This window comes from Lonchura striata, chromosome 2 (assembly GCF_050655825.1).
Source record: "Lonchura striata isolate lonStrDom1 chromosome 2, ASM5065582v1, whole genome shotgun sequence".
NCBI lineage: Eukaryota > Metazoa > Chordata > Aves > Passeriformes > Estrildidae > Lonchura > Lonchura striata.
Window position 1 is genome coordinate 45,815,395 of NC_140704.1, and position 12,851 is coordinate 45,828,245.

General features: G+C 36.6%; 1 protein-coding gene across 2 annotated transcripts in view; it reads left to right on the forward strand.

Annotated features, from left to right (window-relative positions):
- Positions 1-12,851, forward strand: part of LARS2 (leucyl-tRNA synthetase 2, mitochondrial) — an 81,987-nt gene that overhangs the window by 67,374 nt on the left and 1,762 nt on the right. For both annotated transcript variants that reach the window (XM_021547917.3, XM_021547918.3), the window contains 3 exons: positions 192-269; positions 2,286-2,397; positions 8,802-8,929. In XM_021547917.3, the coding sequence (XP_021403592.3) occupies positions 192-269; positions 2,286-2,397; positions 8,802-8,929 (318 nt within the window). The remainder of the gene's footprint in view (positions 1-191; positions 270-2,285; positions 2,398-8,801; positions 8,930-12,851) is intronic.

The window sequence follows — 12,851 nt, forward strand, 5'->3', positions numbered from 1 at the left end:
TTTATATGATTTTCCACCCCACCTGCGATTGCACATATTTGCATACCAAAGTGATTTTCATATAAGAGATAAGATGCACATATTTCACAAATTGAAATTGATTACCAGTAATTGCTTTTCATTTAAAAACCCAGTATTCCAAGTTGGAAAATTTTAAGTAATTAATGACAGACCTTTTCTTCTAATACAAGGTAACCAAGTACTTCACAGAGGATCATTTGTTCAATGCAGCTATTTCCCGATTGATGAGCCTAACAAATGTACTCCAGGTAAGTATGTGATATTAATGAAAGTATTTTTCTCTCAGACACTGTTCCTGTCAGTCTTTCTACCAAACAGGAGCTGCCTGAACTATAGGTCCAGCTTTCTGTAAGTCATTAACTTCATAAACAGTATTACTAAGTCAAGAGCCTTGTTGAGTTACTCAGTTCAAAAGCAGCATGTTCCAGTATCACTGTAACCCTGAAATATAAACAGTTTTGCAGGAGGAGCTTGATGGTATTAGATCCATCAGATTCTGATGTTTATATCTGCATCCTGTAGTTTGAAGAGGATACATTTTGTTTAGTTCTGCTCTTTGTTCTCTTGATTTTAACCAAATTGCATAGATAGATAGATATAGTAGTACATTATAGAATTACCGAACATTCTGACTTTAAAAGGGTTGTTCTTTGCACGGAAAATCACACATTGTCTGTCCTCAAAGACAGCTTACACTGCTGAACTTAAGGTTTAAGGTTTTTAATTTAGATTGTTGTTTATCAGCCAGTGGTGATAGATGAAATATAATAAACTACTATCATTATTTTCATTACTACTCTTAGATTTGGTTGAGCAATCCTTCAGGCATGTAATGGTAACCTGATATAGACCAGAAATTAAATATCAGTTTTAAAGTTTTAGCTTCTTTATTGAAATACCACTTTATACCTTATGGGTTCCAATTTTGGATATAGGCAAAATCAAGGAATTTAACCAAAAGTTAAATAGGTTGTGCACAGGTGCTATACTGAGAAAACTTAAGTCTGGCATCCTGTATGGTGTTGAAGAACTGTATGCATTTCTTTATCTCTAACTCAATGACTCATAGGCAGCTGGGGCTAATGGATGGAGGAATGAACATTAAAAAAAAAAAAATTCAGAGTCCTACAGACAGCCAGATACTTGAATACTGACGTATTTCTTGAGCAAAGAAGACAGTGGAGTATCTTTGAAGAATAAGTTTCCACATAGCATGCTGACACTTCTTTTGCTCCCAGTTAAAAGGAGGAAGTGGAGAGGTGGGCAAGGATTAAACATTGAAAGTGGGTAGTAGTTACTAAAACTTACTCAAATATAGTTTGCACTATAAGATGCCCTCTGACAAAATTGTCACTCAAGCAAATCACTGGGTTTTGACAATTTTCTAGTTGATGATAATGTGTTTTCATCACATCAAATAATTCTCATAACGTGACATGTATTGACCTTTTTTTATACTGTTTCATTAGAGAGATAGATTACAAAATAAATGTGTCAGCTGAATTTGCCATGAGGTGTAATCTCTTAGACAGGTAAAGAAAAAAAATTAATATGATTACTGTTAGTGCTGTATCTTTCTTTTTACATTTCCTGTAAGTTAAGTTAAATGGGGAAATGAAGTTCAGATTTTGTCAGTCAAGTTATCTTTTGCCAGAAATTGCACATTTCTATACTAAAGAAGCCAGACACTTTACTAAAATAATGAGAACATAAAACTGTAAAAGGCTTCATTGTGCTTTTTATTCCCAAAGCTTCCTTCAGCTCTAAAACCTCACTTTATCACTAAATTCAGCTTTACTGAAGCCACTCTCTGTTCGTGTAGAATTGAACTTTGTCCCAACAAAATCTGTGTTGCATTCAACAGTTTGACTGTCATATACAAGTAAGTGTTTCACCTCTTCTCAGATACCTCTGGTTTTGCCTAAGGTTGCACTTCTAGAAAAGGCAGCACTCAAAAGGAGTTTGTGGGCCACTCTTGTCCACGTGAATGTGTGTTCAGAGTTCTATGCTAGAGTAGATCCCCAAGGGTCTTCATCAGCCACTTCAGGATTAGCTTCTAAGTGTTAGAGAGCACTCTATGACCAAGAGTTCTTATTTTACTTCTCCATTTTCATAGTTTTCCAATTTATTGTGAAATTACTCTCTCCTTAGCACAGACACTGATTTTAGGTTTTATTACTGCATTTTCTTCTTAATTAAACTACTTTCCTCCCCACCTCAGAATGTTAATAGTATGTTTCTTTTTTCTTGCTTTTTTTGCTCAGCAAGCTCCTCGGCCTCTTGTTCTCCACAGTACAGAATTTGAAGATGCTTTGGCGTCACTCTGCATTATGGTTGCACCTATGGCTCCCCACATTGCGTCAGAGATGTGGAAAGGTATTTATAAACGTCATATAGGTGTTCCAGGAAAAAGGGCAAGAAATGTGCAAAAATGTCTCTAATTCAGCACATGTGTCACTTACCCCTGAATTCTTTATCTAGCTTGTCACCTCCTGTCATAATTGTTAAACAAATTTGAACTTTGTGTCACTCCTATATCTCACTTCTCTGCCTTTGGTTTTTTTTCCCTTGCATACAGAGGTGGATTTCTTGAAACTAGATGGAGAAAGGGAGATAGAAGAAAAATTCAAGACAGGACTTGCATGAGGAATTCATATGTCAGCTGCTATCTGCTCTTGAATATGGATGGCATTATTAAAAGCTGAACACCAAGACAGAAACAGCCCTTTTTAAAATAACTCTGTCAGAGCCTTTGGAATACAAATATTTTCTTTCAAGAATTCAGGCAAAGCGAACCATATCAGAGGGCTGGATACTAAAAAGACTAAAGGAATGTTCAATAAAAATCTTACTCTTTTGGGATGCTCCAGAGACTGAGGGACGCTGTAACTGTGCTCTAAATTAACCTCTATGGAGAATAGGAATGGTAGACAGGGTATCTTTTCAACTGTCAGAGTTGTACAGGTCTGAATACAAAATGGGCTAAATTGCATGCTGCTGATACAGTTAAAGCCTGTGAAATAATGGATGTGCATGCCAGAGTTTAGCAATTGATTGTAAGGTTTATTGGGAAAAGTCCCAAGATGCATATGGGAAGATAGGAAGATATTCTGCATTGTGGCTGACCACAAACTGCTGTGTAGTTTTGGACCTAATGTTAGCTTTCGGATTCTGTTTTAATGGTTTTATTTTCAATGGTTATCCCCAAAAACATTGTGGATACAAGTGTTTGCAGAGCAGTGCTACTAAACTGATGATATTTCAGTGTTGTGCATGATCCTGTAATGTTAATTGCCAAGGAGAAAGACCACTCTTGTTCAAAGCAGTAACAAAGAAGCAGAGCCTATGGAAGCAACAAGATTTGGTAGGGAGAGTGGGTTAGGTTTTTTGCATGTTTTCATTTCAAGTGATTTTAAAATGTCTAAATAGAAGTTTAACTGTCTAGAATAAAGAGTGGCATCAGACATCCATATATGATGATATGCCATCTAATTAAAATAATGCTAAATAAAAGTAATTAGCATGACTGTTTTCCACATTGGTTGAGATGGAGACAGAAGAGATTCAGGATAATTACTTATACATACAGTGCCTTCTGAACTTGGAATTCTAATACATGTTTGGGAATTCAGAATTACCAGCTATAGTTGATAAAATGACAAAGAGCACTAGGATATCTTAATTAACAACTTGTCAAACATGAAGCTTAATCCTGTAGTGTTTTGAATGTTTGATAAGGAAGTCTTTTCTTGCTGCTAAAATCACTGGAGAATGAAAATGATAAACATTTTCTGGATCTCCCTCTGATGTACAAATGAAAAGGAAGCATATTAAAATTGGAAGTGTATTTTCCTAAGCCTCTGTCTGCATTTAAAGATAAAATTTTACTTGTGTGGTCCAAAGACATGTGCACTGTAATCCAGTGCAACAATCCTAAAAAACCATTATGTGTTGATTACTGCCTGAAGAACTTTATTACTAAATTTGAAAATGAAAGTACCCTTTAGCATGGTAATCATTGCGTTATACTGAAGTTATTAAACAATTTTATCAGGAGAATGTGCATACATTTAACTGCTGCACTGTGGTAAGAATACTGTATTATTTTGAAATAGCCAACATCTATCAGTTCTGTCCTGGGATTGAGATTTCATATTAAAGATTCCCCAAGTTTTGAATTGCACTCTGGTTCCACCAAGTCCTGTTAATCTTCTAAGTAACCAATTTCTCAAACTTTATTGTGTATAAGTGGTGACGCTTTACTATTTTAAATAATTTCAATACAAAAATTAAGGTTTCTAAATACTTTCTTTAGTTTTCTCTGTGCTTTAGTTCTCCATACTCAGAGAGAATAAGTCTCTCCTTCTGTACCTTGGCTTTGCATCTAAATGTCAGGATAATGCAGCTTCCTCTTTCGTAAATTGGTCAGGAAAAGGAGTTTGTATATTGTTAGTTCTATAAATTGCACCTATAGCAGTGGACCCCACTCTTTGGTGGAAGCTGCTTGGATGTTGTTCTGTAAGTGCCTCACCTTTCAGCAGCTGAACAACAGCAAAGTATCAAATTTTTTTATATACTTTTTGTGTGAAGTTCTTCTCCTGCCTTAGAGGACGAGCAGTTTTTGGTATTTTGGTGTGTCAGCCTGGTGTTAATTGTGCAGAGAATGCACTGGTTTATCGCTCAATAACATAAAAAGCAGCCGTAGCCCCTCAGTGTGGGAAGAGTTCATCCGGCTGATATCTTGGCAGTTTATGAACACTAACAGGATGAGGAAATCAGTTTCCTTCCTGAAACCTTGTATCTAAGGAATATACAGACACCATTTGAGACTTTTTTTTTTAGTTTGTTTGTAGTAGTACAGTGTTTTGCTGCTCAGACAAGGATATGAAACTGTTTATTGTGAGTTGCTAAATTTTTATTAGAGATGGCACATGAAAGATATGTACACCTTTCCTAAACACATCTCAGGAAATACTGAAATTAAACATAAATTTTGAATTTTTAATCGTATAATTGTCTTAGCAATATTTTAACTGTCACTACAATAGCCCTGTTGCAAGAATTTGTCTGAATTCAGCCCTTGTTCAAAAAGGCTTCTAAAGAGAATAGAGCTCAGTAAAAGCTAATTGATGTTGCAGGTTTTAATTGAAAATCTGAATGTAGAAATTCCCCTTCACAAATCCAACAAGAAACATGATTTGGAGTTTAATTTTTTTTTTCTCCAAGAGTAGTAGCATAAAAGGAAGGAGAACAAGTCCTTCAAATGGAGGAAGGCAGATTGTTTTAAGAAAGTTAAAAGGTTTTGATTGGAGTTTTCTGGATTGCAAGCACATCCTAGAGTTAACTTACAGAAACCCAGGCTTTTCACATCCTAGTTCTGTAGTACTATACCAACGGTATAATGCAGCTTTTCTCAGAGCTGTCTGGAAACAGCTGTTACCATCTTTTTGAGATTGCAGATTGTTTCACATATGACTGAATATGTCTGTACATATTCTTCCTGAGCTGCAGAAAGAAATTTTGGATATGTAACTTGCCCAAATCTGTCAAATAGGAAGATTCATTAAATAGTAAAAAAGAATATCAAGAACAAAGTAACATGGTAACAATGCCAGAAAGAGGCTGCTTAGGCAAGTAGATACCCACCCAAAATGTTTCTCTGCTTGCCCTTACACCCGCCTTATCTGAGCTTTTTCATTAAACTAGCAGTATTTGGATATTCACCCTCAGAGTCATCTTGTACTTCCCCCTCTGATCTTCTTACATTTTCTGTTTGAAAATCCCTAGTCCTAAACTCTGTTACTGCCATTGTTTCAGATGCTTTCATTAGCTTCCTTTTATCCCCCATTAAGACTTCCATCTTCATTTCCTTCTCTGCTTTAACCTCTCTGTTCCAGGGTTGTCACAAGCCAGCTCTTTCTCAATTTACTTCATAATCACAGCTTTTCCTCTAGCCTACATAATTTTGTGTCTAAGTAGCTGTACAATTACTAGAATTTTACAGATAATTTTGTTCCAGTGCTTTCTTTCTGTAAGACTAGAGTTACTTTTCTGTCCTAGCACCTTGCTGATATATGATTGCTCCCACGTCTTCCTTCTTAAATCTCTTTAAAATGAGAATCTGCTCTCTCCTGTCAAATAGCACCTTAAGGGAAGTATTATGCTTATGAAATACTCATGTAATGCTAGTAAAAAAACATTGCCCTGAGCTGAGCAGTTGTTAGACTGGTCCTGTCCCCTCTTTCTCTCAACTTGCTAATTTATTGTACTATTTATAGTACTCATTTAACTTGGTGTTTTAAAATGGGTTCCAGTGCTGTGAGTTACTGGTTAGGGAAACCTTGCTCTAATATTTACTTGTTAGTCAGTAGAAGTCCATTGAAGCAGATTCAATAGCAAGATCAGGGCTTCAGACTGAGCACAAGTATTGTCTTTGATCTCTCCTGTACAGATGGAACATATAAGTAAAAAGCTTACAGTAAGTAAAAATATACTCAGCTAGCTTTCTGTCCTGCATCTGTAAGAGAATCTATAGCCATAAAAGCAAAATACATCAAAAAATATGATGCAAAATGCACACCACTTTATAAAAGGCACTTCACTAGGTGCTTTCCTGTACAGTAAGACAATGTAAGAGGTTTTATATGTTTCCACAATCAAAGTTTCAGAAATGGTCCATTTTTAAGTTATCAATCACTATTCTGGATCAGGGTGATGAAGTTTCTGGTTTAGTGTGTTGAATTTTGAAAATACAAATCAAATCATTATGGTTTCTGTTCTCTACAGCTTACAAAATGTGAATTAAAGCAGGAAGCCAAACAGGCAGCATAACTAAAACCTTCATTTTGGTTTCCTGTCAAACTGTTTTCTCAAACTAGTTCTGTTGACTTTTCTCTATGGATGAGCTCATAACTCATTTTGTAGCAAGAAAATGAACCAAAAGATTGACACTGGGCTTACTCACACTTTGCTTCAGAAAATATTTTAATTGTTTTTTATTAGGTGGTTTATTAGGACTGACAGCCTCCACAGGAATTAAAAGGGACCCTGGTTTTGCTTTTGTAGATAGAAACTTGTATATCAGAAAGTGAGTTTTAAATAGTTTGAAGAATTCTCTTCAACAGTAAAATAAGGAATGGCCAGTGTGCATGCATCTGCCACAAGGCGTGTGATCAGTTGGAAAGAAATGAGGTCATCTGGATGTTTAAAAGCCAAAAAGGAAAGAATCTAACAGCTGTTTTCTTTACAGTCAATGTGATGATGAATCATCAATATGAAGATTTTTTTTCTGCTTGAGTTCCTATCTTTTAATCTCTCAGTTTCTGAGCTACTGCTGCAAAAGAAAAAAAAAAATACACCAAATCAGAGCCACTGATAATAAATTATTTACCTAACAAGTAGTTGTTGTCATTAGGAAATGTGCATGATCTTGCTTGCCATTAGAAGTAGCTCCCATCGGTCCTCCCCACTGTCCCTCTCTGAGTCATTCAGCAAATAGCACAGCTGTGTGTCATTTTACTGAAGCACTTTGTCTGAAAAAGCATTGACAAAATTGTGGTGGATTTTTCTGGAGGAAGTTGCTCTTTATGTCCCTGTTTGCTGTTACTCACCGTATTAGTCTAAACAATCCAGCGAGCTGAATTGATGTATGCACAGTGCATGGGTTGGGTGAATGCCTGTGGCTGCTGCCCTGCTGTTTTGAACAACTTCAGTGCCTCAGTTTCTCCAGTGAGTCTTGTGTTGATGGGTTTTCTTTATGCTTTTGATGGAGTTTCCCTAAACCAGAAGAGATTTCACATTCAGGATTTTGCAGTCCTGAATGAAGCATGTGCTTATAAAAAGTTTTCATCCATGTTCTTATTCATATGCAGAAAATGCTTTTAATTTAAAAATCCCCTGGCTCTGTGAGAATCACAAGAGCAATCATCATCAATATTGATTATATTTGACAACATCTTGTTAAATGAAGTCTTTGTATATTGTCATACAGCTGCAGTAAACAGCAACATAAATCCTACTCAGTATCTTCTATTCAGTTACAGGATGCAGCTTCAGAATGACTTGCATCCTATTCTCCTATTACTTAAACAAATCAGGAATTCATTATCTTAGGAAGACCACAGCCAATTTAATAAAAGGAGATCACTTGTAGCCATTTTAGGATTTTTTTTAAATAAAATCAAAGGATAAAATGTTTCAGAATGTAAAAATCATAAGAAGGAGAGCAAGCTGTGCAAGGCATTCCTTTGTATCACCTTTAATTTGTGAGAAATATACTTGACAAAATAGAGAAAATCTTGCAAGTAGCTTGACCTGCAAATTTAGAAACTACCCAGCATATTACAGGTGGTAAAATATGCCATAATCATTTATCATTCTCAGTTGTTAGTAAAAATCTAATCAAACTGGTGGCATTACTGAAAATAAATGCAGTATTATGGTTGACTTTTAGAAGCAGAGGTCAGCTTGTGTTGCAGTATTACAATTTGAAATAATAAGCAGCAGTCTTCTGTGCTCTTGGTGAAGTTATAGAGTGTTAATTTAAATCTAAAGTGTGCCCACATTGTTAATATCCTTACTCATGATATAAAACAAATGCTTCAAAGATGTATATATTTTTGTTTATAATGTGTTGTATGCTAATCTAAACAATGTTATTTCCTCCTATGGCACTTGCTTTTAAAGTCAACTTTATCCTGATCTAATTTGTCAAACAAATTCCAAAGATGAAATGTTCTGGTTACCATACAGATGAATGTTTTACTGTTTTCATTTTCCAGGTTTGGCACATGTGCAGAATAAACTTTGTACTCATCACCACTGGGATGTTGATGTTCTGCAGCAGTCGTGGCCCAAAGTAGACCCAGAATACCTTCAGCCATCAGATGTTGTGGAAATGTCTGTACTGGTAAGAGCATTTTGATTTATTTTCAGTAGTGGCCAAGTAATGTTGAGCTCAGAGGATGATGGAATTTCTTCTCTTGTGGAAGTCAGTTCCCATAGTAGATGGCCCAGTGAAAGTTCAAAATAGAAGCTGCTGTTACAGTTGTGCTGAGTAATTAAGATGGTTTCCTAAACAAAAAGATATAGTGAGTCTGGAAGAGAGATGCCCTAAGTATAAATCTTTCAGAGTGACTGCATATTACTACCTGTGGAGAGTTGATCGATGAACAGCCATGGTCAAGGATGATACAGTCAAAACTAGGATCACAATACAGGCCCAGATTTTTTGCCTGACAGTGCATTTATTAACTCAGCCCTATACACAAATGTATAATTAGGAGATATTTCTTGTGGTGCCAGTAGTGCTATGGCTCCCTAACAGAACCAAGCATAAGCTCTGTTGAGTTGTGATTTTTGCCAAATTATGTTTCCTATTTGCCTTGGGCTGAATTTCTGGCACATGTCAGGAGAGTCCATTTGCAAGAATGGGGTTGAGAAAACCAACTGTCTTTGGAAATGTTATAAATTCCCATTTCCCTTTGGGCTCAAAGCCCTTTGTGGCCCAGGGAAAGAGCTGGCTGCTCAGTGGAAGAGTGCACATGGAACTACCTTTAGTTAACCTCCAGTTTCCCAGCGTGTGCACAGTGTAATTTACTGTCTTCTTTCCTATGGCTCCAGTTAACTAACATGTTCAGGATGCTCCCAGGCATCATAAAGCTTGGTCATAAGACAGGGCACAGAGGGAATGAATGCCTGGAGCCAAAGGCACGGGATCCCTGAGCAGTGTCTCAGCTCTCCCACTGGGTGACTCCTGCTGCACCTGCCTTCAAGTTCCTCATGCTCAGGCATTGTGATAGTTGGTAATTAACCTAGATAGTCGGTAATTAACGACATCTGAGGATTCCAGCTTTTTCACTGTTCCTCAAAGGGTAATCTTTAATGCTAACATTCTAAATGTTAATGTTCTAAATCAATGCTTCAACTTAAACATTTCCTGTGTTTCTGGACATTGAATGAAAATGGAGCCTATAGAAGAAATGGCATTTGGTCATATCAAACTGTATGTTCTGTGTGTATAAAAGAAACAGAAACAATGCATTTTGATTGCATTTTTTTCAGTTTGCCCCTTTGGGGCTGGGAGCAAAGCAGTTGGGTTGTTTCTGTTGAGCTGAGGTTTTTGAGGAGGGAAGAGATTGGTTGAATTTAGGGGAAGCCATTTTGCTGTAGATTTCCTCAATCAAAGTATCTTTGCAAATAATTTCATATTTTGGCCAATCTCTCAGTCAGTTTATTTGATCAGAATGAAAAATAATGTTAAAGCACTAGTTTTTCCAACATTAAACATACATACTTAAGAAAGACTAAGGAGTATGTCTTTTTGAAGGAAATTTTCAATTGTCATCTTTCCAAACCAAGGACACAATTGCCAGCTGGGGTTAATAGAAGACTTAGCCTAATAGTCACTGTGGGTGAATTGCTTTTTTCTTCTTTCTTACTCTTTCTTTCTTTAACTGATAAGCATTTAATTCTAACAGTGAAAATCTTCACTGAGGTATGATCACTTCTCTCAAGCTCAAAATAAGCCTTCACGTACAAGCACAGCTAGCAAACATGTTGAATTCCAGTGTTCAGTTTATAAGGAAGTCATGAATGAGAAATTGTGTAATTATAGAAACATCTTCACAGTTGTGGTTAAAGCAAACGTGTTATTAAATATATCTTTGAAATAACAACTTCAGCAACACAGGGAAAACTCTGTTCACAGTGTTTTTAAGACTACACAACCAAACATGAAAATGCCTAAATATTTCACTGATATTTTTCTACTGACACATATAATTTCCTTCTCATAAAGAGGAACAAGAAAAAATTAATTAATTAATTTAATTTAATAAAATTATTTTTGTTTCTTTTCCTGGTTGACTTTGTCAAAGCCATAGCCTTGTATAAGTATTGTTGTAATAAGAGAAAAAACAACCCCTGGGTTCTCAGTCATATATTTATGGAATTATGTGATATATGTAAACACTTTACTTCTGAGAAAGCAAGTGACTGTAAGACCAGAGAGACAAGTTGCTTTTTTGAACTGGGAATAATTCTTAGCAACAGTGCCTACAGAGTGTGCCTGGCTTTCTACTGTAAGAGTAAAGCAAAAGGGAAATATGGGGGAGCAGGGAATGTGAATCTGTACGGAATGTGGGAAGTGTTGTGGACACTGAAGGTTTTTGTATATCTGCAAAAATAAATTGCCCTCATTAAACCAAGAAATGTTCGCCATACAGAGGAATTGGTTTTGCAAAGAGTCAGTGTCTCTTCACAAGGCTGTACAGTCAAACCAAGTCTCTGGGCCACAACCCTATTCTTCTCAAGCCATCAAACTGCCTCAGGCTGCCAGGGATTTGTCTGCTGAGACATTCTGGGTTTATTTCTCTTCACACAAAATACTTCATTATTTCCTGTCTGTGCTGGATTTATGTCTTTCCATATTTAACCCAAAGCAACAAAAGCAACCAGCTCACTGTATCCTTGGCTGAAACAATATAAATTGCCTACAAGAAAGACATTTAAATTCACTGGGTATGCCCAGAATCCGTTACTCTAAATATTATTGCAAAGTTGAGTATTTTAATAATACTGTATATTATTAATGCTCTGAAAAATCTGACCTGAATGTAGTGTGCGTTTCATCCTACAGATACTTCTGACTATCATTCCTCACATTTTCTAGGTGATACAGATCTGTTAGTAGATCTTATAACTGATGTTTTTATAAATAAAAAAAATTGGTGTAATTTTCCTTGCTTTGGCATATGAGGGAGGCCTAACAGTGCATAGATATTTATTTTCTTTCTAACTTCTCAGAAGGATTATGCATCAATGGTAAAAAAATATTTTAGTTGAATTAAAAATTCCTCTCTGCAGCCTCAAGGTGCTTATTTTTCAGTCTTTTGTGATTTCATTTCAACTTTTATAACTTCTGTAGTTACCACTGGCTCCCTGTAGATTTGGAGTAGTGTAGAATGTCAAATGTTAAAAAGAAAAAAAAAAATGAGGGAAAAGAAGAGAAGAAAAAAGCAACAGCTTCCTTCCTCGGGGGAAGAAAGGACCCAAGACTCGTGTATTTCTCCTCCTGCAGTTTGCCATGGTTTTTCAGAGAAACAAGGCTGCCAGCCCCCAGTTTTCTTGTGCTGGCACTTTTACCTGGAAATTCCATGAGTTATGCTGGTCTAGTGAGACCCAGAGAGAGAGATGGAGAAATAGCAGGAGGCATTTCTCCTGCTGAGAACCTAAGCTCTGGACTAAAAGGATTTGTGACTAGGATGCTTGTTACACACAGCATGTGATGAAATCTGCAGCTGCCTGTTTTAAGAATAGTGTTATAATGCTTCATGATACCTACGCTCTAATGAAAGCCATGCTCAAACATGTGGTGAAACCATAACCAATCTGCTGTTTGATAAAAGTTATGATCCCAGCTCAGAGCAGAGTGTGGGAAGATCAGGAGACATGCTGTGGGAAGGTGGAGATGTGCTGTGGGAAGGTACGAGTGCCAAGTCGCCCAGGCTTCTCGACCTTTCTAGGAAAACACAACCACTAGCAGTCATTTATTTACCAAGTTGATTTAGACTGCTTGGATTTTCTGTTGAGAACAGCACCAAATAGGCTAGTTGTGGAAAATTTCCCCCTGCCAACATCCATCCACTGGGACATATTAATTTGCATGATGGAGGACAGTGAATGACATTTTAACTACACAGGCATAGCTTTGAACTGCAGGCTGCATGTCCTAGCAGCAAGCTGAGAGGCTTGCTTTATATTTCCACTAAAAGTGTATCTGTTTGGATTTTACTGTTTTCTTTTTTCTGTGGAATGCACTTCTTCTCTGA